The 25,186-nt window shown below is 40.3% G+C and overlaps 1 protein-coding gene across 1 annotated transcript; it reads left to right on the forward strand.

Annotated features, from left to right (window-relative positions):
* Positions 1-7,469: 7,469 nt before the first annotated feature.
* Positions 7,470-24,730, forward strand: TMEM41B (transmembrane protein 41B). Its single transcript, XM_033152798.1, has 7 exons — positions 7,470-7,708; positions 15,017-15,134; positions 16,937-17,065; positions 19,992-20,085; positions 22,102-22,206; positions 22,985-23,123; positions 24,267-24,730. Exons 1-7 carry the CDS (start codon positions 7,591-7,593, stop codon positions 24,434-24,436), a joined length of 873 nt encoding a protein of 290 aa, XP_033008689.1. The 5' UTR covers positions 7,470-7,590; the 3' UTR covers positions 24,437-24,730.
* Positions 24,731-25,186: the final 456 nt, after the last annotated feature.

Raw genomic sequence — 25,186 nt, forward strand, 5'->3', positions numbered from 1 at the left:
TTTGCAGATCATTTAAACATAGAAAATTAGTTATTGTTTAAATTGTATAGAAGTCTATCTTATTCAGTCTTGAGAAGTCACCTTGCATCTGCCTACCTGTATACCACATTGTGAAATCTACCCCTTTTATGACAAAGAAGACAAAGAAGATGAAACCCAAAATCTTCATTGTGTGGAGGTGTGGTGTGCACAATCTCACTCTCCACTAACTTGGAAAGAGGCTTATAAAACACTCTACTTCCACATCTATACATTGAGTATCCTCCCCATGCACTTCCAACTCTGCAAATTATTTGTCCTTGACACTAAGTTTTCCAACAGCCTATCTCTCTGCCCTTCTTCCTTGCTGCAGCCCTTCCTGCCTCTTTACTCCTCCAACCCAACCATAGTTAGCCTCTCAAAGTCTCCTGATATGTTACTCTGCCTATTACTCCTTTGTGATCCCTACACATAAAATATACAGTATGTACAAGAAAAGTTAACACCTTCTAGAACACCTGTGTGAAACCTATTTTATTGTTGCTTTTAATATTTATCACCTTGATAATGTTAGGTTGAATAATATTTTTAAATAATAATAATAATAATAATAATAATAATAATAATAATAATAATAATAATAATTTACATTCACAATCCTTGTAAGTAATTTTGGATATAATCATGATATTTCTTTTAGTAACTAAAGATGTTAGGGGGAACACCCAAAAGTATGGTTTTTTTTAAAGAATACTGTACTCTGAGTCCTTCAAAGGTCATTTAAAAGGATCAGAGCAGTTGATAAAACTGTAAACGATAAAATTATTATTATTTTTAATTTAAATAAATAAAATAAACATAAAAAGTTCTCTGCCTGAAGCCCTGGAAAGCCACTACAGTTGAAACAGACAGTGCTGGGCCAAATGGCCAAATATTCTAATCCAGCAGAGGGCATCTTTCTAGGTTCCTATAATGCTAGATGGCTCAGATTTGGGGATTGCTGTCAGGCACAAAAGTGGGCATAGCCAGGGGGGGCAGGGGTGCACCTGCCCCCCTAGATCAAGTAAAACAATAGAAATAATTAACTGACCAATAACATCGGTTCTGCCCTCCCAACAGAAGTCCTGCCCCCCAACAAAAATCTTGGGCACAAATGTGGTCATTTTGTAGCCGTATGGTGGCAATGGAGTATTCTGAAGTGAGTGAAATAAAAAGTACCCTTTTGCCTTTCCTGCTTCCTGAAACATTCCTGTATAGAGCAGAGAAGGAAGTTATTTAACCTCATGGCACACATCATCCCAACCCTAATCCCTCCTATGCAGGAGACTTCTTATAAGATACTAAGGTCTTGCAGTGCAGCCTTTTGCTGTGATATAGCAGAGCTCTTCAGTTTTTAGATAATTTTCCATACATACTTAAGAAACCCCTTTGAGTATGTAAAGACCACTGCACTTTTTAGATGCCCCAGTTTGCTTCCATGCTCAGTCACTCAAGTGGTAGTTGGAGTTACTGACAACAACAAAGTGTGATGGAAGAGAGTGGAAGAAAAGAAAATATTGCAAGTGCAATCTCCTGGATATCTGTACTGTTTTGTACTTCCAGTTGTTGTTGCTTATAAAATTTATAGCCTACCTTCCCTTTCCAAGGAAAAACAGTAAAAACAGTGTCTTAAAAACATATTTAAAACAGTTCAGGTATTTAATAGGCACTGAAAAGACAACAGAGACACTGCCTATCCAATATTCAAGGGAAGGAATTTCAAACAGCAGGTGCCATAACACTAAATGCCTGATTCCAACATGGTGTGGAATGGACTGCTGGAGGTCCTTACCTGCAGAGTACATTGATTGACTGAATATATCAGGGGTGAAATTATCTTTCAGGTATTCTGGTCCAAAGAGGCAGCATCATGTGATCCAGCCCTTGCCCCGCCTCCTGTCAACAAGATGGTGAGCTGGCCAAGCTGATCCAGCCTGCATTGCCAAGGACACGCCATCAGATGAGCTGGTGCAAGCAGATCCAGCCACTCACAGGAGTCTCTTCTTGCTTGTCCAGTCCCATTGCTTGGGACAAGAACCGTGTGAATTACTCTGTCTGCCCTGCTCTTCAAAAGAGGACACCAGAGGTCATTCAAGTGTTGAGGCAACATCTTGGTTTGTGCCTAGCCACGTACTGTATCTTCAAAAGTTCTGCTTTTGAATTTATGAAGTGTGTAGGATATAAGTTCCAGTGAATTCTGCTATCACATAGTTGAGGGTTTGTGGTTATTCCTCTTTCTTCAACTACAAGAAACCATCACAGCTCTGTTAGGAACCAAAATTAAAATATCCAGATCAAAATAAATATCTGACCTGCAGCGTTCAAGATGAACGCACAGATTTCATGCAGATCATTCCTTGTGGGGTGAAATTAGTGCAGTACTCGTAATCTCCATACCACCCTCCCAAATAAAACGCTAATCCTGTTTAGCAGCTAAGTCCACAGTAGCTTTTCATCCTCACATTAACTGCTGTAAGTGACACTATGCGCTTTCCAGGACAGACCTTTGGGCTAGTTCTGTTTACTAATCTCATTATAAGAAATACTCCATCAAGTGTTGTGAGTATCCTGCTAGTGATAATTCACCTGTAACTCTAGTGCTCTTTTACAATGGAAAATAAACTTCAGATTAACAAAGGAATAATGTTCAAGTAGAGGAAATAAGAGAATTAAAGAGTGGAGAAACAGCATAATAAGGAAAAAAGCAGAGACTAATAAGGGCATATCTGGAGAGGAATTAATCTATCATAATTGCATAATGCAATTTTATTTACTTTGAAATAGTGTGTTTATACATCAAAATGATTCTTAAATAATAAAAAGTAGAATTTACAAATAATTTAGAATGACCAGCTTTTAGCCTTTTAACTGCAAACTCCATTTTTTTAACTCTTGCTGATTTTATCTTGTCTCCACAGAAATACCTTTCAATAATTTAACATTTGTAGCAGGCTTCCTCAAACTCGGCCCTCCAGATGTTTTGGGACTACAACTCCCATGATCCCTAGCTAGCAGGACCAGTGGTCAGGGATGGTGGGAACTGTAGTCTCAAAACATCTGGAGGGCGGAGTTTGAGGAAGCCTGAACATTTTGTAGGAAGGTTCTGCAAGAGAAAAAACCTGCTTTAAGGGTAGAAGAGTTGTAACTCAAAATGTTGAACTTTTGAACCAGACAGATACATTTCACTGAAATATCAAAATGTAGTGGGGAAACCCATTTTTCAGTTTAATTAGTTGAATTAGAGGCCTGATCATGCATCCCTCTTTCTCCTATCAATGCCAAGAACTGACACATGCCTGAAATGCCTTTGTTTCATTGGTCCTTTCAAGCGGCATAATTCAATACAGTACCACTATTCCGACTACCGGTACATAGTGTCATGCCATGAAAGGACCTCATGTTTTCCTGCAGGATCAGATATTCTGGTGATGGTGGTGCTGTTAAAAATATAGAAGCATAGCCAGAAAAAGGTAGTAAGTGGAAATCCTAATTATCACAATAGGGATTATGAGAACAATCACTTCAGACTGAATCGTCAACTACAACATGTGCTGAAGCTGTTACAGTCTTTCAGCTTGTACTTTCATTTCTGTTTGGTATACCGTAACAAAGATACAGTCTTAAATAACAGAAGACCCAATTACCAAGTCTGATCTAATTTGCTACAAGGTATTATTAGGCAGAGAAACTTCTATATACAGTAGATGTCACCTTTCACGTTTAATTTAATCACAACTTTGTTTGAAGAGCCTAGTGGGGTGTGTTCACAGCTAACAGTTTACAGAACTGCAGCTGGAAGAGCCCATACCACTATAGTCATCACATTTAATAATGTGTTAAATGGGCACTGAAAGATCTAACAATAGTTCCAAAAGAAACACTTGTCCAGGGAGAAGGTCCTTAATATCTGCTTTAGCTCTGGTGTGAAGATTTGGGGGGCTCTCATGGTGGGGTAGCTGTCTGCATGCCTAATTCCACTACAGTGGAACCACAGTTGTCAAACGCTTCGGAAGCCGAACAATTCGGAACCCAAATGCCAACTACCAGGAAGTGAATGCTTCTGTTTTCGAAAGTTTTTTGGAAGTCAAACTGCTTCCTAGGAGTTTTTTTAAATTTTTTGTTCCATTGACTTTGCCGACTGGCAATTGCGCCTCGGTTGTCGAATGTTTCGGAAGTCGAATGGTCTTCTGGAACGGATTACGTTCGACAACCAAGGTTCCACTGTATATTGTTCACTGTACAGTGGTACCTCGGGTTAAGTACTTAATTTGTTCCGGAGGTCCGTTCTTAACTTGAAGCGTACTTAACCTGAAGCACCACTTTAGCGAATGGGACCTCCTGCTGCCGCTGCGCCGCCAGAGGACGATTTCTGTTCTTAAGCGGAGTTCTTAACCTGAAGCGTACTTAACCCGAGGTACCACTGTGCTCATTTTGGAAGGTACTGTCAATGAAGAGAAGACTGTGGAACTATGCAGAAGTAAACAGAGCAGAACAGAACTTGCCAACATAACCAACAGTCAAAGATGATGGCAGCTGAAGTCCAACAACATCCAGAGGGTGACAAGTTAGTCACCCCAATCTTATTACCTCTCCTCCTTCTCCATTCTTGACACCTCCCCTCTCTCCCATATTAAAGCTTTTGAGTGAAGGCTGTTAAAATCATACTGTGAATGTTTGGCATGCATAGAACAAGGAAACATCCTGCACAGGACCTCTAATTCTGAATGCCCCTAGAAGATGCTGCTAGATTACAAGGCTTCAGCAGGCACATCTTATGATTGTGGCAGCTATGGTTTAGTGGAGTTTGATGCAGTTTTAATGAGGTTATTCAGCTCTAGGTCTGCTCAATGCTTGGATGAAATACTTTCAAGGAACCTCAAGTATGCCACATTGAGTTCAGTTTAGTGCTTTGGACAGCATTTTGCTGAAGTGTGAGTCCAATTTGACTGCCTGCTACATATTGTTATGAGTTGGGGGAGGGGTAGGCTATATGCCTGAGCCCTGCTTCTATTTACTGGATCCAGCACAGATTCAACTGCTGGAAAAGCAGGGAACAAAGCCAGTGGCTCTGTGCCAGAGAGCAAATGGGTGGGCCTCCCTCCCTGGTTTGTTAGAAAGACAAAAGGCCTGAGGCAAGCTGGGAAGCCAGAGAGACAAAGCAAGATGTTTGATTTCTGTTCAAATCCAAGGTTGTGGCTATGGAGAAACAAGACCCTTTTGGGGTGCTAATGCTGTGAACCCCTCCATCTTAGGCTCATGTTGTATTTATGTAATTAAACTATATTATCATAAAGACACCACAGTCTCCACTGTCCTTCATTCCAAAGAAACCAAATCCTGGGTAAGCACCTAGAACCCTTAGAATCTCACACCGCTTGGAGTAGCATGGAACAATATTAACATTACAGGCATTCTGTAATGTATAGAACTTAGCAGCTAATGCTGCTTTTTGAATATTGGAATGCACTTGGCCTTCAGTGTTGTATTCCACAACCCACAGACAGATATGCTGCATAAGGTTGCCATATTTAAAAAAATAAAAACCAGGACACTCCAAAAGTTGAGCTTTTTTTTAAAGCAAACCCCCCAAATTGTGGAGCTTTTTAAAGGAAAACCCCAAAGTTGTTGAGTTTTTTCTTTCTTTACAAAAACACCATGGCCCTAATGCTACATCATTAACCAAGTCGTGTACATCCTGTTGTGGTTTTCTTGGTACAAGAACTTCCTTCAGTTTTGTATCAAAATGCATTTGAACTAAATGTCATGGTGGTATATAATTAGGGTTTCTGCTTGGCTGGTTTTAAACTGGCTATTTAAAATAGCTAGTTTTACTGGTTAACCTTTTTGATGAGGGGAAGGTAGGTTGTACGCCATTCACTGTTCTGTATATATTGGGAGGAAGTGCTATCCCTTTGAGGAAATATCAGGGGAAAGAGGCACACAAAGAAGCACAAATCTACAAAGTTCAACAAAGAAGTTTTACTAGCATGTTTGATTTAAGTACTACCAAGCTCATAGTACAACCTTTTGCATTCCTGCTTGTGAAGAAATCCCATACATTTCCATCAAGTTGCAGCCTACACCCCATTGAACTCTCTGGCTTATTTTCAGAGAAGTGTGCAGATAAAAAGCCTGCTCCTCTTTTGTCCTGGAACCAATTGTACACCACTATCACTCTATGCATATTGCATAAGAACATGGGAAGCTGCCTTGTACTGAGCCTGACCTGGCGGTGGCTTTCCAAAATTTCATGCAGCGATCTTTCTCAGCTCGATCTAGAGATGAACCGGAGACCATTTGCATGCAAAGCACATGCCGTACTCCTGAGCTACGGCCCTTACTTGGAAGGAAGTGCCACCGTGTGAGATCGGACTTGCTCCCAGCCAAGAAAAGATAAAACCCTGGGTTTCATAAGAGCCCTGCCGGATTAGACCAAAGGCCTATAGCGCAGCATCCTGTTTTCTGCAGCAGCCAACCAGATGCAGATGAGAAGCTCACAAGCAGACAGCCATCATAACTAGCAGCCACTTAGTGAAATGTCCCGCAGCGCTTCTACTTGGTGGAACCAGTGCCGGATTTACATATAAGCTAAACAAGCTATAGCTTAGGGCAGGGGTCAGCAACCTTTTTCAGTCGTGGGCCGGTCCACCGTCCCTCAGACTATGTGGTGGGCTGGACTATATTTTGGGGGAGCAAATGAACAAATTCTTATTCCCCACAAATAACCCAGAGGTGCATTTTAAATAAAAGGACACATTCTACTCATGTAAAAACACACAGATTCCCAGACCGTCCGCGGGCCGCGATCGGGCCGCATCCGGCCCACGGGCCTTAGGTTGCCTACCCCTGGCTTAGGGCCCCACTCTCTTGGGGGCCACAAAAAAAAATTAAAGGAAAAAAACACCTGGATGTACATTTCCAAAATATAAGAAAAAAAACCAAATAAAATAAAAACCTACATACAGCAAGAATATTTTGTGTGGTGTATGGACCCATTAGGTCCATAAATTACCATATGGCATATATTCAACACAAAAAAACAGCAACAATTTGTTGCTGAGAAAGGACAGCTGAACATATAAGGGGCTCCATTACCTTCAATAGCTTAGGGCCTCATCAAACCTAAATCCGGCCCTGGGTAGAACCCATGGGCGCAGCTGCCTTTCTCCCCGCCCTCCAATCAATGAAATATACATGAGGTTCTTCCCCTCCCCCCCAAAAAAATCCTGCCTACGCTCATGGTGGAACCACTTCGTTCCTTCCGAATCGGCGTCTTTTGGAGAAAGAAACCGACTTCCACGGTATTTACTAGAAAACGTGGGCAGCCCTTCCAGGAACCCAAGAGCAAAGGTGTTGGCAGAAGGGCGGCGGGGGGCGGGGCGGAATCCTGGGTGGAATCACAGAGTCCGCGCCTGCGGCCTATGGAGCAGGCGAGCGGGCGGCGTCGGCGCTGAGGGGAGGGCTGTGGCCGATCCCGCCTCCTCTCGCGGTTCTTGGCGCCGGCGGAGGCTGAGCCGGGCCTGTGTGTTGCCGGCCGGCGAAGGGGCTGGTGGTGCCGCCGAAGGGGCTACCATGGCGCAGCTGGGCACGAGCCAGCGAGGGTCCGGGAGGACGTCGGAGAAGGAAGAGGCGGCGGCTGCAGCGAAGGAGGCGGAGGCTGCCTTGGAAAGGCATCAGGAGCTGCTTGCAGGTGGGAAGCAGAAGCGGCAGGAGGAGAACGCGTGAGAGATTCATGGATGGATGGATGGATTTGGGGGGGGGGGACGCTGGAACCAAACCGGCGATGTGCCTGGAGGTGTTCCGGGGTCGAATGTTTGTGGCGGACACTGGAGAATGAAGGATAGTAGACGCGGGAAGGGAGAGGAGGAGCAAGAGGAAGGAGGAGGGTGACTCAGAGGGAAAATACACATGCTCCGAAGCAGCATTTAATGCCATAAAACAAGAAGTGCCGGGGTTCAAATTCGCCTAGAAGTGGCGATCCCGAACTGATCAGTCTTCCCACATAATCCGTGACTGGCCGGTTCTTGGTTTTCTTGGGCACTCTGCAGATGCTCAAAGGGACGCATTTATTAAGCTTTTAAGTCGAGGCCTTCTCTTGAAAACATGTTCTGGGGGCCCCCGAGGCTTGTCAGGAGCCCTACTTGGGAAGTTTGCTGCGCTCTCGTGGGTGTGGAGGCCCATATGGCGTGATGTGGCGTGATGTGGGGCAGTTCTTCCACGTTAGACCTTAAAGCAGATAATTCAGGTTCAAGACTCATTAGTCATAAATCTCTGAAGGTGATGTTGGGCAATTGGGACATTGTGGGTGGCCTATGGCATTAAGCAGTAAAGTTGTGTTCATTCCAATAGGACAAGTTGCTGTTAGCCTGCTTTATGTATTTATGTTTATTTCATCATGGAACCCAAGGTTCCCAAGCAGTCACCCCTCTGGAAACTGACCAGATCAAGACCAGTTTAGCTTCAAGCACTGTGGTGGCTTCAGAGTTTGAATCATAGCCATTGGTCTTCTGAGAACAGATTTCCTACAACAAGAAGTGCTTTAAATATGATAAATGCTAATGATGATCATTATGCATGAAGGAAACCAGTAGTTAGGGGCCTAGGAAAGTGGTGTGGAGTAAGGAATGTAGTTCAGGAGTTGAGTACAAAAATGCATTAACTTTCAGCTGTTATATTCAAAGTGTAATATTCACAGTGAGACTTCTGTGTACAGTTCCAGCTGTGAGGTTATGACAGGTCCCATTGATCCTTAAAGTCTTAGAGACAATAGTGAATTACCGTCCTTCTTGCAAGTCTTTCCAAACATTCATGTGAATAAAATTGGCACAGTAGTTGTGATTGAATTAGAAAGGGATGTCTGCAATGTCATACAGTATGTGATGCCTGCCATAAGGTTATCAGTGATGGGGTATGTCTAGCCTCTTCAGCAAAGATTCCTTGGGAATGTATGTTGAATGAGTATCCCAAATCTGAGGTGTCTTTCACTATACCCTTGCAATCTCTGTAGACTTACTTGGAAGGATGTCCAATTGTTCTTGGTGGGATTAAGTTGCCTAGGCCAGGCATGTCCAACTCCCAAGAGACTGTGTTCTAATCCCAGTATAAAAAAACTGGCAGTGATCTGCCCATTGTCATTGGAGGGAGAAGGATCGTGCGTGGGGTGGGTGGATGGCGCAGAGTTGTTGAGCTTTTTTTGGGAGGATTGCACAGTTTTTTTAGCTTCTCCCCCGTAACTTTTTGTACATGATAAGGATCCCGCAATCTACCAGGATCAGCCGGGAATCTACCGGTAGATCATGATCTACTGGTTGGACATCCCTGCCCTAGGCTGTATGAAAGACTGTCTTCTGGGTGATTTGCCACCTTCCACAAGCATATATTTCCCACCTGGAATAGATAGATGATAATTGAAAATGAAGTAGGATTATGTGTTGTGTTTTGCGGGAGTAGGCTTGGGAAGAGTAGTTGTTTTATTAGAATAACCTTGTGATGACCTAGTGTGTCATTACTGGTTCTGAGTGGGAAATCATTTTACTGATACAGGGTAAAATTGAACTGCGGGGAGGCAGAGCAAACTGCTGACAAGTGAGAAAATGCTTCTCTCCAAAAACATTTTTCTCCCAGCATATTAGTGAAGCATGTCTTTGTGTATGAAATGTTCTCTTTGCCATATTTGCCATAACTTGCATGTCTTCAGATAGACAGGTCTCCTAACATCTTTCTCATGCTTTTCTGTCAGGTTACATTTTAAATGGGAACACTGTTCATATACTGTTCATGCAGGGCTACTCAGAAAGGACTGAGCCTATTCCTAGTGTCCCAAGTTTTTTACTTGCCTGCTTTTTTTCTTAAGAGAAGCCCTACTTATTGTACACTAGAAACACAACAGCCTGACGATGGAAAAACTTGAGTTGTCTGTTTCTTCTTCGCCAGTCCACTATATTTCTGTGGTGGCTGCAGAGGAAGTGAAGCTCCTTTCTTTTAGCCAGAATGAGTGCTATATGAAAGAGAAACAAGTACTCTACTTCTCTTTGCTAGTCCACTCACCCATCTGTGTTGAGTTCCTGGCTGGCAGTGGAAACCAGGTGAGTGGTTAAATACAAAACTGGGGTAACTACATTTATTTGAGGGGGTGAAGGAAACCACACGGCCGTGTTCAATTAACTTGGTTTGCCAGTGGAAGCCAGTGCAACTATTCCCACTAGTGCAACAGGGCTTATCCCATCTCCTTCGTCTGCACCCTCCCCAGATGTGTTCCAGAGGGTTGAAGGATCCCCCAGAACAGCACGTGGGATATCATTCTCTCGGGAAATTAGAAATGATACATTGAATTCATAGGTTGGATACAGACCATTTTAGTACTTTTTTTTTGCACGTTTAGCCTGCCTTTCTTGTGTCATGGAACCCAAGGCAGCACACATGTAGTTTTGAGAGGATTACCATCCACGGACTGACCAGACCCACATGTACTGTACTTAGGTTCCCTAATATGATGGTTTTGTAGCATTTCAAATTTTTACCCTGGGTAACCAGTCCTGTCTTTTGCCTTTTAAAATTGGGAACCCTAGTAGCTTGGTACAGGTAAGGACACTTTGATATTTACAGCCTGAAAGAGCAGAGTATTTAAACATGTAATTGGTTTAAGATGGCATGGCAACATTGTTGTAGCCACATTGTATTAGATGCTTTGGAAATCATTGTTATTTCAGAACTTGACATAGTTATTCAGAGTTGCTGCACTTCAAATTTTAAATCCTATACTATAAAGTAGCTATTTTATCCAGTTTAGATATAAGTGGGTAAGGAATAGAGGAAGTACTGTAAATGCTATTTTATGATTACATGTTCTTACTCTGACTCTTAACTGGCTGTAGCAAATTCCTGTAAGTGAAATTACTTGTGTCAAAGACATTTAAAAAGTTGGCTTTCTCACAAGGACTTTAAAATTAAGTTACAGGTAGGTAGTCATGTTGGTCTGCCAAAATAAATAAATAAATAAATATTCCTGAAACAGTGTATCTGAAGAAGTGTGCATGCACACGAAAGCTTATACCAAGAACAAACTTAGTTGGTCTCTAAGGTGCTACTGGAAGGAATTTTTTTATTTTTTATTTTGTTTTAAAATTAAGGTTTACATTCTAGTTTTCACATAATTCCTTTGGTTCAGTGGGCTTATCACAACAGTGCATCAAAATAATGTTCAGTATCACTTATATTGAACCGTTTTTCATGTTGGAATAGTAATTGAAGTGCCTTTGCCAAATTGAAGTTGTAATTACAGATATCTACTGTACTTGAGATGATTGAGTGCAATTAAATGTTAACTCTCAGTTCTTTGCATACAATGTCACTTGAGTGGTCCTAATGATTTTTTTGAATTTATTTGCAATAGAATTTGTTCCAAATTGAATCATGATATACTCCCTGTGCAAAAAGCACTCTAATCAAAGTAAAATTTAAAAGTGTAATGCATTGGAAACTTGTAAGCTTTGTTTAGCCTCCAGTGCAATAGCAGTTGTTAGAAATTGGCATTTAATGTGGAACTTGAACTTTTAAAATGAGCATAATTTCAAGAGGTTTTAAAAAAATGTAATGGCAGAAAAAATTCAGGTAAAAACCATTATCAACTTATATTCTCAAAACCCTCGTTGAGTTTGGCATTTTTAAATTTCATATGTCTTTGTGTGTTGTGTGCATATTTCAGACCTAACATGAATGCATATTCATACAATTACCTGTAGGCATAGCTGCCTACAGGACAGATACAATGCCATGATTTGTGATGTTGGATTGCTGGAATAGCAGTGTGACACCCTGAGTGTACATTTGCTGCTGTAAGAAATGTGAAATTCAACTGCTACTAAACAATTATCTTTCTTTCTGCTCACAGTAATGATTTTATACAGTTTCTTCCTGGGAGGCACTGATTTTAAGAGGAGTAATGAAACTTCAGGTGCAGCTGTGCAGATGGTGTGCCTTCTGTTAGACGTATGAGGCTTTATGAAAGCATGCTACACAAGTGTAGTAACTTCAAGGCAAACTGCTAAATTCAGAACACTTATTATGGCACATCATGTGATTTTCATACTTATGTGGCAGTTTCATCATCTCTGTACTCCTCCTGCCAGCTCATAACCATGTAACATCACAAGAGGGAATATTCAGTACACATTGCATAATCATGGCACCACCAATTGTAATAAACACTCTGGGATTATTATTATTCTTGACAGATAAGCAGGGTGGATGATCTAGCCAGTTTACTGTGTAGCAACACTCTCACACAGTTGCCTGTCTGAGTGAAATAGCTGTTTCAGGCAGGTTGGTCATGGGCATGTTTCCTTTATCCATCAATAGAAGCAAATTTAAGAAGAGATGAACCTATTGCTTGATTATCATCACTAAAGTAAGCTGGGGAAGTAGACTTGAGTGAGCTTTAGTTACCTTGTCAAACTGGTGTGGTTGTTTCTCAAAACACTAATTCATGCTTAGTATTTACTGTGACAAACTAAACAAAGTATCAAAGTGGTGGTAATAATGTAACAATAAACCAAAACAAACCACCACAAACTGGCTAATAAATGTAAAAAGGAACTTACTAGGATAATAGCTGAATAAAGGTTAACTAATTACCATTCACACAACCAAAAACATGTTACAGTGCCATGTGCATATAATACTGGTTCTGCCAAACACATGGAATAGATTATATGCTCGGTGAATGTTCCAATGTCTGAATAACTGAACCATTCAACAAGTGGCTGAAGGTCCAAGCATAGAACAGTAGTATCCTGATGCCAACAGAAAAATGTAAAGAAGGTTCAAAACAGTTTATAAAAGATGAACTAAATGGAGAGTTCTTCAATAGGTCTAAGGTTGACACCACCCTGATGAAATTAACATGGGTGGTTGAAGGAAGGAGCTGGATGAAATGTTCTACCGTAGGTCTTATATAACTACCACCATGATGAAGTTAACACAGGTGGGCGAGTAGAAGAAGACCTGTCCTCCGGAGTAGCAACAGGTTTTGCCACAAAGCTTCATCAGTTCGAGGCTAATCAGACAGAACTGTTAACACAAAATAAGAAAATATTCACAGGCACATTTATTAGCCAGTTTGTTGTTTTGGTTTATTGTTTAGTATTTACTGTAACCAAAACCAATGCAGAGTTAAGTATGCTTAAGCTCACTGAAATAAATGGCCAATGGTGGGTGGTGCTGGTCTGGTCTTCCCCATGTCATTCTCTTTCTTTTGGAAGGTGGTAGGTGTTGCTCCAGATCAGGGGTCAGCAAACTTTTTCAGCAGGGGGCTGGTCCACTGTCCCTCAGAGCTTCTGGGGGGGCGGACTATATTTTGAAAAAAAAATATATGAACGAATTCCTATGCCCCACAAATAACCCAGAGTTGCATTTTAAATAAAAGCACACATTCTACTCATGTAAAAACACGCTGATTTGTGGGCTAGATTTAGAAGGCTATTGGGCCAGATCTGGCCCCTGGGCCTTAGTTTGCCTACCCATGCTCCAGATTAAAGTGCAGAATGGGAACCAGTGTGGTTGCTTATTGGCTTACATGCAAGAAATAGATGTGCTTAGGACAGTTTTCTGGTCATTTGGATTGGCTTGCAGCACTGGAGATCTTTGGGGAAGAGTCTTAAAAAACTTAAAATAAGGTGCTAACCAGTGTTATAAACTAGCCAGCAGACAGGTGTATTGTACAATTGGCACGGGTCCAATTATGACCACATGGAGTTCTCTGGACACCAGATTGATGACTGTGGAAAACAAAATGTTACCATGTTTTTCGCTCCATAATACACACTTTTTTCCTCCTAAAAAGTAAGGGGAAATATCTGTGCATTGCCCAGGGGCCAAAAGCAGATCGTGCTTTTTTTTTTTTTTTACAAAGAGAAAAGGGGGTATTGAAAGGACCCCGCTCAGCAGCTGATCAGCAAGAGATTGGGAGAGAGATAAGAGTCCCTGGCTCCCTTTGGGCCTCACTCCCTTGCCCAGGCCTCCATTGTTGAATGTGCTGCAGAGGGAGGTTGTTTGTTTCCCCAGCGACATGTGACTAGCTGATTAGATTATCAGTCTGGAAACTGTAGAAATGGCTCCCTTTCCTTAAGAAGCTGCAGAAATGTGAGTTGAACCCCATAAAAATGGGGCTTTTCCTCTTTGCTTTCCCCCCTTTGCAAAAACAGCTGCAAAACTTTGAGCTGATCCTAAAAAAACAGGGCTTTTCCCTTTGCAAAAAAGCTGCACAACTTTGAGCTGATCCTCAAAAAAACAGGGCTTTTAGAGGAGGAAAACCAGAAAAATATTTTTTTCCTTGTTTCCTCCTCTAAAAACGAGGTGCGCCCTATGGTCCGGTGCGCCCTATGGAGCGAAAAATTCGGTACTTAGGAAATCTGACATATTTTATTTGATATTTTTATGTGCTGTAAATCACTTTGAGATTTGTTCTTTAAACTATAAAGTGGTATAGAAATCATCATCTGCACTGAAAAAGGCACCTAGACATTCCATTGTAGTGCCCACTAGGTTCAAGGTGCTATTTGACAATTAGATTATGTTTGAGTTTTTAAGACTGGTGCAAACTTACTTAGAAATTCTCGAATGATCTCTCCAGAGTGGAGCAGCCTCTTCCTTTTAATGAAGTGCACTGTATTCCAAAACAACTTATAGTTTACAATGTCTCGAGATTCTCTGTTTTCAAATGATGTTATCATTCTGTGTTAGCTCTCTGTGTCTTCCTGGTGAGGAACATTTTTATTTAATATAGACAGGAGTTAAGTTATGGTCAATAAAGTGTAATATTGAGAGTTGCCTCTTGTTTGGCTTGGATCTCATGTATCTGTTGTCACTTCTTCTGCAAGTGGTTTAGAAAGAAAAATGGTATGGAAAATTCTTATGAAGTCTAAGTGCCCCTCCTCAACTGAACGCCTCAAATATGATATGTAAGAACTCATGAATTAATTATATTTTTGTTCCATTTCAGGAAAGGCCCATAAAGAAGGTGGATCTGCACGAGTGTCCCTTCTCATATTATTGTCCATCTTCTTAATAGCTGCATCTGTTATGTTTCTGGTATATAAAAACTTTCCACAGCTGAGTGAGTAAGTATGACAGAGAGTTTGCTTTGTTTCTAGCAAATGTACCTAAAGAACCTTACGAACCTATAGAACTCAGAAGTGAAGGACACAGTTCATTGAATTTTCAGAAAGGAACCATGTGTATAAATGTCTAGTTTTGATATCAGAATTTACCAGTAAGCTGCAAGGTACGCTACCTGGCTCATTCCTGTCAGAAATTTGACATAGCCATTTAAAGATTACTGACAAAGATTTTTTGTTCAGACAATACATTATGGAAGCTTCTTGTACTACTATATCAAAACACTTCATATTGCTTGTTAACCCTAATTTTAGTTCTAATATGTCACAGTGTGTAAATTTCCCAGGTGGATAGTTGTATATTCTGGGATTAGAGGTTAAACTAACCACCTGTTAATGTCTGGCAGAGCTGAGCTGTCCAATTCAAAATTATGTCATCAGACAAAACTTGGACAAATGCTCATTTCACTACACATTCACACAACAAAAAGCTGTTATGATACTGGGTTCAAAGTAGTTTTTAACTATTGGAGCTCCCCTCTCCAAAAAACCAAACAAACTCTGGAATTGTAGATTTCTTATTGTGCTAAGCACTGCTGTTTCAAAGATTTGTGATAGTTAGCTGTTACTGTTTAACTGGCGTGGAAGCAGTGTTAAAAACTCAGATATATAAGCTAAGTGCTAAATGGCACCTTAAACCTAGGTTATGGTAGCCGCAATGGAATATCTGTTTGCTAGGGGTTTGCCAGATTGTCCTTGGGGTCCCTTTCAATACTATAATCCTATGATTCTATGCTATCAACTACATTGCTTGACTGTAGCTTGCTGTAACAGCAATTCACTTGTCCCAGTATGCAAGAAGGAGAAACACACACAATGGAAATGGTATTAACTATGGACTAAGCCAGAGGTTTTTAAACTGTGGTCTGTGATGATGGAGAACTAAGATGACCAGCAAGGGGTCCGTGATTCACAGGGCAATACAGAAGGACAAGATGCATGTATTTTGCTGTGCACAAGTCAGCTGGCTTGGTGCAGATAGCAATCACCAACCTGTCACCCAGAAATCTCCACGTAGTCACAACTGGACCAGCTCCAGTAGCAAAACACACCTGGCACCTGGGGAATTCCAAACTGTGGAAGTGGTTTACATTTGCAGTGTAGATGTGACCATAGAGCTTCTTTGTATGTTCTGCTAAGAATCGCCCAAGCGTTTTCAAAAAAATAATACCTACAGGTATTTGAAAGGAATTACTTGATTCCAAAGATGCAGAGATTTGGAGTATTCTCTGTAGATGTGTTATCTATTGAAGCCCTTCTCTATCTCTGAAGGAATGTTTTGTCCAGTTTGAAAGCGAAGTGGATAAAAATTCTAAACACCAGAAACAATTACTCTTCTCTCCTAAAACATAGAACATGTGTTCCATCTGCTTGTAGAAGTAATTAAAAGTTATTAAGTTGTGCCTGAATAGTATGTTGAATATGATGTGCGGCCTTGCTTTGAGCATTGACTTTGATTAATAATTGCTGGTGCAGAGGCAAAGGTTTTGATAATATCTGAACAACTGATGTTTTGATGCAGTACCTTTGATACCTCAACAGGTTACAGAATAACATCAAGTAGTAGTTTAAAGCTGGCTGTATGTATTACAAAATCCAATAAGTCAAATGGTGTCATTAGTATTTTACATTAAATCTTAAGCGTGCATGATACATTATGTCACAGTGGCATTAGTATCCCTGCTGTTTGGGGCAAGCATCTGCTGTTTATGCTGGTAACTTCATCTGATTTTTCCCCCCTACAGAGAGGAGAGAGAATGTATAAAGGTTCCCAGAGACATGGATGATGCTAAAGCCTTAGGAAAAGTTCTCTCTAAATACAAGGACAACTTCTATGTACAAGTCTTAGTGGCCTATTTTGCTACTTACGTTTTGTATCCTTATTTGAAAAAATACACATAGCTGTGGGTTTCTGGAATATGGCCTGAAATAGTTTCTAGGCTCTTTTTTCTGTGTGGTGGTGATGGACTCCCTTGATAACATGGCTTGGATCCGAAGATAAGTGAATAGATGGAAGTTCATATAAGAAAAGGTACCCACCCCCTGTACCTCCTGGAAGGATCCACGGGGGTGTGTGCTTTTGAACAATGTGGGATGCAATGTGGGGAACAACTTTAAGAGCCATTAAGAATTTGTGTGACCGTACTTGGCAACTTTCAATATGGAACTGCTGGTAGTTAACAGTGTATGGTTTTCATTGGTTTGTATAAGAAGGCCCTTTCCCCAATTCAGCATTGAACATGTTTATTTCAGAATTTTCACATGTAAGAAAGGTAGAAAAAAATAAAAATGGAGTACATTGTATTACTGGGGGATTAAATTCAAGAAGCCAAGGCTGCATTCCTAAATATACAATGGAACCTCTACTTACAACCATAATCCATTCCGGAGGTCTGGTCATAACTAGAAACGTACATAAGTAGAGGCTCACTTTTCCATAGAAAGTAATGGAAAAGTGAATTGATCCATTCTAGATGATGAAAAACACTTCCTAAAACAGTAATTTAACATGGATTTTACTGTCTGATGAGACCATAGATCCATAAAATGAAAGCAATAATCAATGTACTGTACTATAAAATAAATAAGACAGTATTGTAGATGGAAAAAAATAACATTTTTTCTTTCTTATGTGCACTGGGGGTGGGTGGGCTTACCTGGCTACAAGCTGGGGGTGGGGCCAGGGGCAGTAAAGAGCTGATTCACTTCGGCCAGGGTCACTTTTTTTTCTTGCCAGGCCAGGTTCTTCTCTGGACTTCCTCAGGTTAGTTCCTTGGCGGGGTTTGGGGCTGCAGTGCGCCCTGCAGGCGGCACCTCTTCGGGCTGCAGTGCGCCTCTTGCAGGCGGCACCTCTTCCACAGCTTCAGGGGTGGGATGGGGGCCCTCTCCCCGGCAGCAGAGGCCCCAGCGCTGCTCCACAGCCGGCCGCGCAAGATCCGTGCTGCTGGCAAGGCCTCTGTTCGTATCTAGAGGAAAGTTCATAAGTCGAAGCACCCACTGAAGGTCGTAACTGGAATCGTATGTAAGTAGAGCTGTACCTAAGTCGAGGTTCCACTGTACTTACTAGAGAATATGCTTCATTGTAGGCAATGGAAACTACATCTAAGTGAATATAGGTTTCCTTTGCAAATGACTTTGTTTTGAAACTATAAAATGATTTATGAAATAAGTTGATTTCATCCTTAATAACACTCCTGTGAGTTAAATAATTTAATCCTAGAGGATAATGAAAGCAGAGAGAGCCAGTGTGGTGCAGTGGTTAAAAGCTGTAGACTCGTAATCTGGAGAACCGGGTTCGCATCTCCACTCCTCCACATGCAGCTGCTGGGTGACCTTGGGCTAGTCACACTTCTCTGAAGTCTCTCAGCCCCACTCACCTCACATAGTGTTTGTTGTGGGGGAGGAAGGGAAAGGAGAATGTTAGCCGCTTTGAGATTCCTTCGGGTAGTGAAAAGCGGGATATCAAATCCAAATCCAATGCCACTGCCTATGAAATCTGAGCAGGGATTATTTTGCATTACCTTGGCTTGATTTATTCCATGAAAGGGGAACCTGTGGTCTTCCAGATGTTAGACTACAACTTGTGATGTTCCTAACCATTAGCCATGCTGGCTGGATGAGTGAGTCCAGCAACTTTCCAAAAGCCACAGATTCTCTAAGCCTGCTTTTTCATTTCAAGTGGGAGAGATTTATCAATTTTAACAGAACATTAAGTGTATAAACTTATGGACTAAATGCCAAAGGAATCAGTAATTGAAGGAACTTTTAAAACGGATTTTAAGAAGCAACCTAACTTGGTTTAATCCTGTATTTTTAAGATGTGAAAACAGCATAAGAAGTCAAAAGGGGTTAAGAGCATTTAGGAAAACTTTACCTATTTGCATAAAGGAATATTTTTGTGCTGTGAAGTTGTTTGTTAAAAAAAATTCTTAACGCATAGGCAACCTGTTAAAGCAGCATTATTTTTATTGGTGGTTATTCACCCTGTGGTGATAGAATATGCTAATTTGCTATTGCTAGGTTGTTAACAACACTTGGATAGAAATGCGTCTTTGATTCACTTAGCTATTTAAAAGTTGTTTGAGGCATGCTACGTTAGTGCTATGTGAGCAACTTTTAGCAGCTATAAACAAGGTTATTTAATGGTACCATTGAATAGCACTTCATAGTACAAAATTGCGTTTTCTAAGATTTTGGTTTACAGAACTTAAGTAGCCTACACAGAGGTAAAGCTGAGATTCATTTATTATATTCCTGCCCTGGGACCCAATAAAGGTTAGAAATACCACAGATTTTTTTTTTAGAAAAACCCCAATGTGAACCTTTATTGGTATCTAAATTAGTAGAACGGGACATGGGTAGTGCTGTGGTCTAAACCACAGAGTCTAGGGCTTGCCGATTGGAAGCAAAGCCCAGCTCCCTTACAAGCACACCTGTATGACAGTTTGTTCCGTGCAGGTGTGGTTGCCATGTATATTTAGAACTTTAGATGCATATCTAGAAATGAAATATATGAAGAGGCCCTGTGTAGAGAAGTTTTAAGGGACCACATGCCTAAACAGTATATGCATATTTCAAATATTAAACCATCTTTTAAATTGTTTTCATTGGCAATACTTTTGATATATAAATTATTTAAAATTGTATTTATTTTAAATTTCTAAGGTTGCAATCCTATGTACCTTGGAGAAAGTTTTATTAAAAACAGTCAGACTTAACTTCTGAGTAAACATGCATTAGTTTACTTTGCATGTTCAAAACAGTGAAGTAATGTTGTCCTTAACTAAACATGCCATCCAGTTTGCAAACCTTTGCTATTCCTGGATCAATATTTCTGAGTATACTTTCAGGATTTCTCTACCCTTTCCCCCTAGCTCTATTTCTTGTTTGTTTGGTAAGTATTAATTACAAATACAGAATGCTTTTCTTTAAAATATTTGTTTAAGGTATTTGCTGTTTAGTGCAGCAGCAGATGATGTGAATAGTATAGGCCTAACCTTTTAATATGTAACAATTGAAGTAATGAACAGGGGAGTTCTTATTAATTAAATGTTTAGCTATTAAATGTTTAGCTATTATTTCTTAGGAAGTTAAAAGCTGTTTACAATAAGACAGTAACAAACAAATTAGTAATATACCGGTAACTGAAAAACAACAACATAGAAACAGACACAGAAAGAATATTGAAAGCAACCTGAAAACCTGCTGGCAGAGGTTTGCCTCAGGGCCAAAATACACATTACTTACTCTAAATAGATTCCCATTTAATTGCAAGTGTCTCTTCTCTGGTGTGCTGTGAGACTGCAGCATAAGGAGAAGTTTAATTTAACCTTTCTGTTATGCTGCAGTGGGTGCCAATGGGAACTTTTCCCTTAAGGCTAATTGAGGTGCAGGGGGCATCTTGATTGGGGTCATTGGTGGGGAGAGAAGACCCAAACTTCCCTCCCAGTGGAGCCCACATCTGTAAGGAGAGAAGAATTGTTCTGCTTCTGTACACTTTATCACTTGTGTATTTATCTTTTTTATTGGATTTGAAAAGGTGTCCTCTGGTTGTATCCAATGTTAGTCATATTCAGAAGAGACCCACTGAAGTGAATGGACCCAAGTTAAACACGTACATTAATTTCATTGTGTCTACTCTGAGCAGTTGGGTGCACTGATTAGAAGATAGCTGAAGAATATTTTAAATATATTCAGCTGGCTCTGTTAAATCAGTGCCCAATAGCAATAATTGTTTTATGTAAAGTAGGACTGGCTTTTCCTCCACTGAATTTTAATGCTAACAAAGAAATAGAATAGTTAATAGAAATGTAGTATTTACTAGTTAGGACAGTATATTAAATCTTGCCCTCCTGGGGCTGCTGAAATTTGCTTTTGACATAAGGGGTGGTAGTGATGAATCAGCTCTCAGAAAGGAGTACATTCTAATGGACAAAGTTGAATAAGTGATAGCAAAATAATAATTTTACTAGATAGTATTCAACTAAGTTTAGCCTAGAGTAGACCCGATGAAATTACTGAAAGTGACTAAATTAGGTCCATTAATTTCAATGGGTTTACTCTCAGTAAAACAAACATTGGGTGGGATTCACATAACACATCCTGCTTCTGCAACAGGGCTTACTCCTTAATTCCCATGTTCTCCCAAATCGCCCGAAATTGGATGGGGGGGGTCAGTATAACCCCCAGAACAGTGGACAGGAGGAGGATTGTTCAGTCTGACAAGCTAATATGCTTATGCAGACAGAATGTTTGTAATAGTGCAATGTTCAATTCCGCCCACTTTTTCTCTGGTGGCTATAAAAGTGGGCAACTGGAAACCAATTTAGATGCATTAATTAGGGTGTGATGTACATCCATTTCCAAGACTTGAAACAACTTCTTCGGAAAAAGGAAGGGCATTGTGGTTAGGGTCATTTCCAAAACGCTATGTGAAGGTAATTTGGAAATGGTAGCCTCAGTGCACCATGTTGTGGACAGCTAGTCACTTGTAACAACAGATGGCCCCAGATGCGGACACACAAACACCCTTGTATAATAAAAGTCCAATTCAAATCAGTTTAAAAATAGTTTTCTGTAGTTACTACTATTTTGAAGCTTCTTGTACTAGAGTTGAAGTGTGTGTTCAGCAGAATCATACAGACAACTCATACATGGTAAGAGAGGTTCTAGACTAGTTTTCTCCCAGATGTGTTAGTTTTCTGCATGAAAGATTTTCTTTTTAACATAAAGGGGAGTACTGACAAAGCAGTCCCCTATAAGTGGTCTGAGGTGATATAGTTCTAACTAAGAGAGAGTAATATTGAATGTATAGATAAATGCTTAACTGCATTGATTATTTGAAACCCTATTGCATGTCAATCATATGAAGGATGAATATATAAGAGTCTCATTTTCCATTCATTTGCAGTGCTCTGGACTTGGGGCCTCTTTCTGTTATATGCTGTCCTATTTAGTTGGAAGACCTGTTGTTTATAGATATTTAACAGAGAAAGCCGTGAAATGGTCACAGCAGGTAAAGTCACTCTGGTGGAACATCTGTCCTAAATGCTTACATTTAAGTATAAGAGGATAGGAATTACACAAATACAGTGGTATCTTGGTACTCGAACGACTTGACTCCTGAACAAATCGGCTCCCAAATGCCGCAAGCCCAGAAGTAAGTGTTCCGGGTTGCGAACGTTTTTCGGAAGCCGAACTTCTGACATGGCTTCCGCTTGAGTGCAGGAAGTTCCTGCAGCTCCTGCAGCCAATTGAAATTTTATTTTTCTGTACATACTTTCACACCCCTACCTAGAGAATCCTCTATGTAGAAATTGCTTCCTTATTTTGGGATAGCCCAGTTTAACCCTCAACCACCTGAGTTCACTATTAGAGGGGTAAAGTTGGACCTACAACAAAGCATTGCAGTATAGGGTATTCCTGTTCCAGTCAATCAGCCATGGTCCTCCATGATGCTCTATTTTGTTCTCTCTCTTACCCAGTTCAAGGAGGGGTTTTCCATCCAACAGTCAGCATTCCTTGGCCACTCCGTCCTTGTTGGGCTGTTTTTGGGTTTGCCAACATCCTTAGTTCCTCCCCAAAAGTTTTGTTGTTGTCATTCTGTGAACCTTGGGGGTTCAACCAAACTTGCTGCTTTCTCCCTCCTGTGTGTGAATGGTTCCATTTTAGCTATGTGAAGACCAGCACTCGCAAGTAAACTTTGGAAATAGAGGGAATGATTATGCAATTAAGATTGCTGCTATATTTCTAAAATAGGATTCTTTTAATTTGGAATTTTTATATCCCAACAGGTTGAACGACACAGAGAACACCTCATTAACTACATAATATTTTTGAGAATAACTCCTTTCCTTCCTAATTGGTTTATCAATATAACATCTCCTGTAATAAATGTACCATTGAAAGTATTTTTTATTGGTACTTTTCTAGGTAAGAATTCTGATTAATATTAAAGATTTGCTAAACATGACACTGTTTTCCTTTCTGCATGCTTCATTAGTACACAGCCTATCTCTTGGGCAGTTGTATACATTCTGAATAACTGTTTTTGCATATTCTTATTTTAGTGATTTATTTATTTTTAGTTGTTAAGGAATGCAGGCTGTAAATTTCACAGGTAAATAAAAATAAGCTGAAATTCTACGTATCTATCATAGGATACATTCCATTTTAGAGCCTACTCTGTGGCATGATTGTGGTGAAGAACTCCTACGGTACATCACCACCATTGCTTTGTCAGCTCATTGGATCTGTTCAGAGTAGTAAAAAAAGGCCTGTTGCAGTCTGGCCAGCAGGGGGATGGTGACTGCTTTCCAAGAAGCTTTTCAGATAAAGTTGCTAACATCCACTACAGTGTGGATGCTATGGTTATTTCTGAATCAGCGCCACTGATCACACAGGGCTCCTGACTGTTCACTTTGTATTGAATACCTTTCAACTTGCGCAACCTGAAGTTGTGAAAAAGTTATCTGGAGAACCAAGACCCATGATAGGTGCTTTGGATCCTTGGCCTCTCTGGCTTTATTAAATCTGCAAGACTTAGTTGGGCTAGTCAGATGAGTCACAGAAGTAGAGAAGGCGAAGTGCCAGTGACACAGAAGTGAAATCCTGGGTTGTAGCTTCCAGAAGGTGGACCTTGGTGACTACTGCTTTAGCCTGTAGCTTTTGGCCTGCAGGATGCCACAAGGTTCTGTCTTGACCCCATGGTTATTAATACCTGCTTTTAAGCAGACAGCAAATACATTTTTATTTAGGCTGGGTTTTTTGGAATCTCCGTTTTTCATTCTTGATTGCTTTAATTATTGGGGGGGGGGGTTATAAGTGGTATTTTATTGTATAAACCATCTTGTACATGTTAGTTACAAGCTGGAATATAGATAATATTTTAGTGGTAACCTAAATAAAAATGCTTTAAAAACAGAATCATAGAATTGCAAAGTTGGGGGAGAACAGGTTCTTCCTTCATGATTTCTGAATCATCTATAAGATTTGGTGACATTAAAAAAAACACACAACTGTTTTATGTTTAATTCCCCCCCCCTGCTGATCCATTTTTTCATCTTTTATTTCCAGGTGTTGCACCACCATCTTTTGTAGCAATTAAAGCTGGAACAACGCTCTACCAGCTTACAACAGCAGGTGAAGCAGTCTCCTGGAACTCTGTTTTCATTCTCATGATTCTAGCTATTCTCTCCATTCTGCCAGCTATTTTTCAGAAGAAACTTAAACAAAAGTTTGAATGAAAATTAGCCTGGATCTTCACGTCCCGTATTTCATCTCAGGATCAGCACTATTTCTATGGTCACTTTTCTATCGCATCTTTCACAATTCGAGAGGAATTATAAGAGATAAAAATATTTCTGGACTTCTTGCTGAGTTTTATTTATGGGGCACAAAGACAAAATAACTGCTGTCAGAAGAAATTAAGATGAACGACATACTTTTTAAAGCATTGTTCATTCTAACTAATCAGTAATATGTATATGTATATGTATGTATGCCTTATCTGATTTTGTTTGTGTAGGCTTAACGTGATAAATTCATTCATTCCTGTTTCCCTCTCATCTTTCACCATCATTTATAATTCTAATAGACTGCACAGTTGTTTCTACAGCCCAGTGGAGTAATGGATTGTATGGATTCTTTATTAATGAGCTCCTTGTGGGAGAGCAGGAAGAGATGTTTTGACCAGTGTTTCAGAAATTTCTGGGTTTCATTTTGCTTCATGCCAACTGTGGAGACACTGAAAGACATTGAGTGACTTTCTTGTCATATTAATGTTTTTGCTGGGGTTGGGGTTGATCAGACTTTTATCTATCATGGCACATGAAAAATGCTAACTTTTATATATATATTGCCAGTATTTCATATGTATGGCAGCTGTTTCCAAAATTGCTAATTTTTTATTACACTAGTTAATCAGCTGTCAAAAATAATTATTTGCATGCATTTATAAATGCATGCAAAAATGTGAGAATCACTTTGAGCAATTA

This window comes from Lacerta agilis, chromosome 1 (assembly GCF_009819535.1).
Source record: "Lacerta agilis isolate rLacAgi1 chromosome 1, rLacAgi1.pri, whole genome shotgun sequence".
NCBI lineage: Eukaryota > Metazoa > Chordata > Lepidosauria > Squamata > Lacertidae > Lacerta > Lacerta agilis.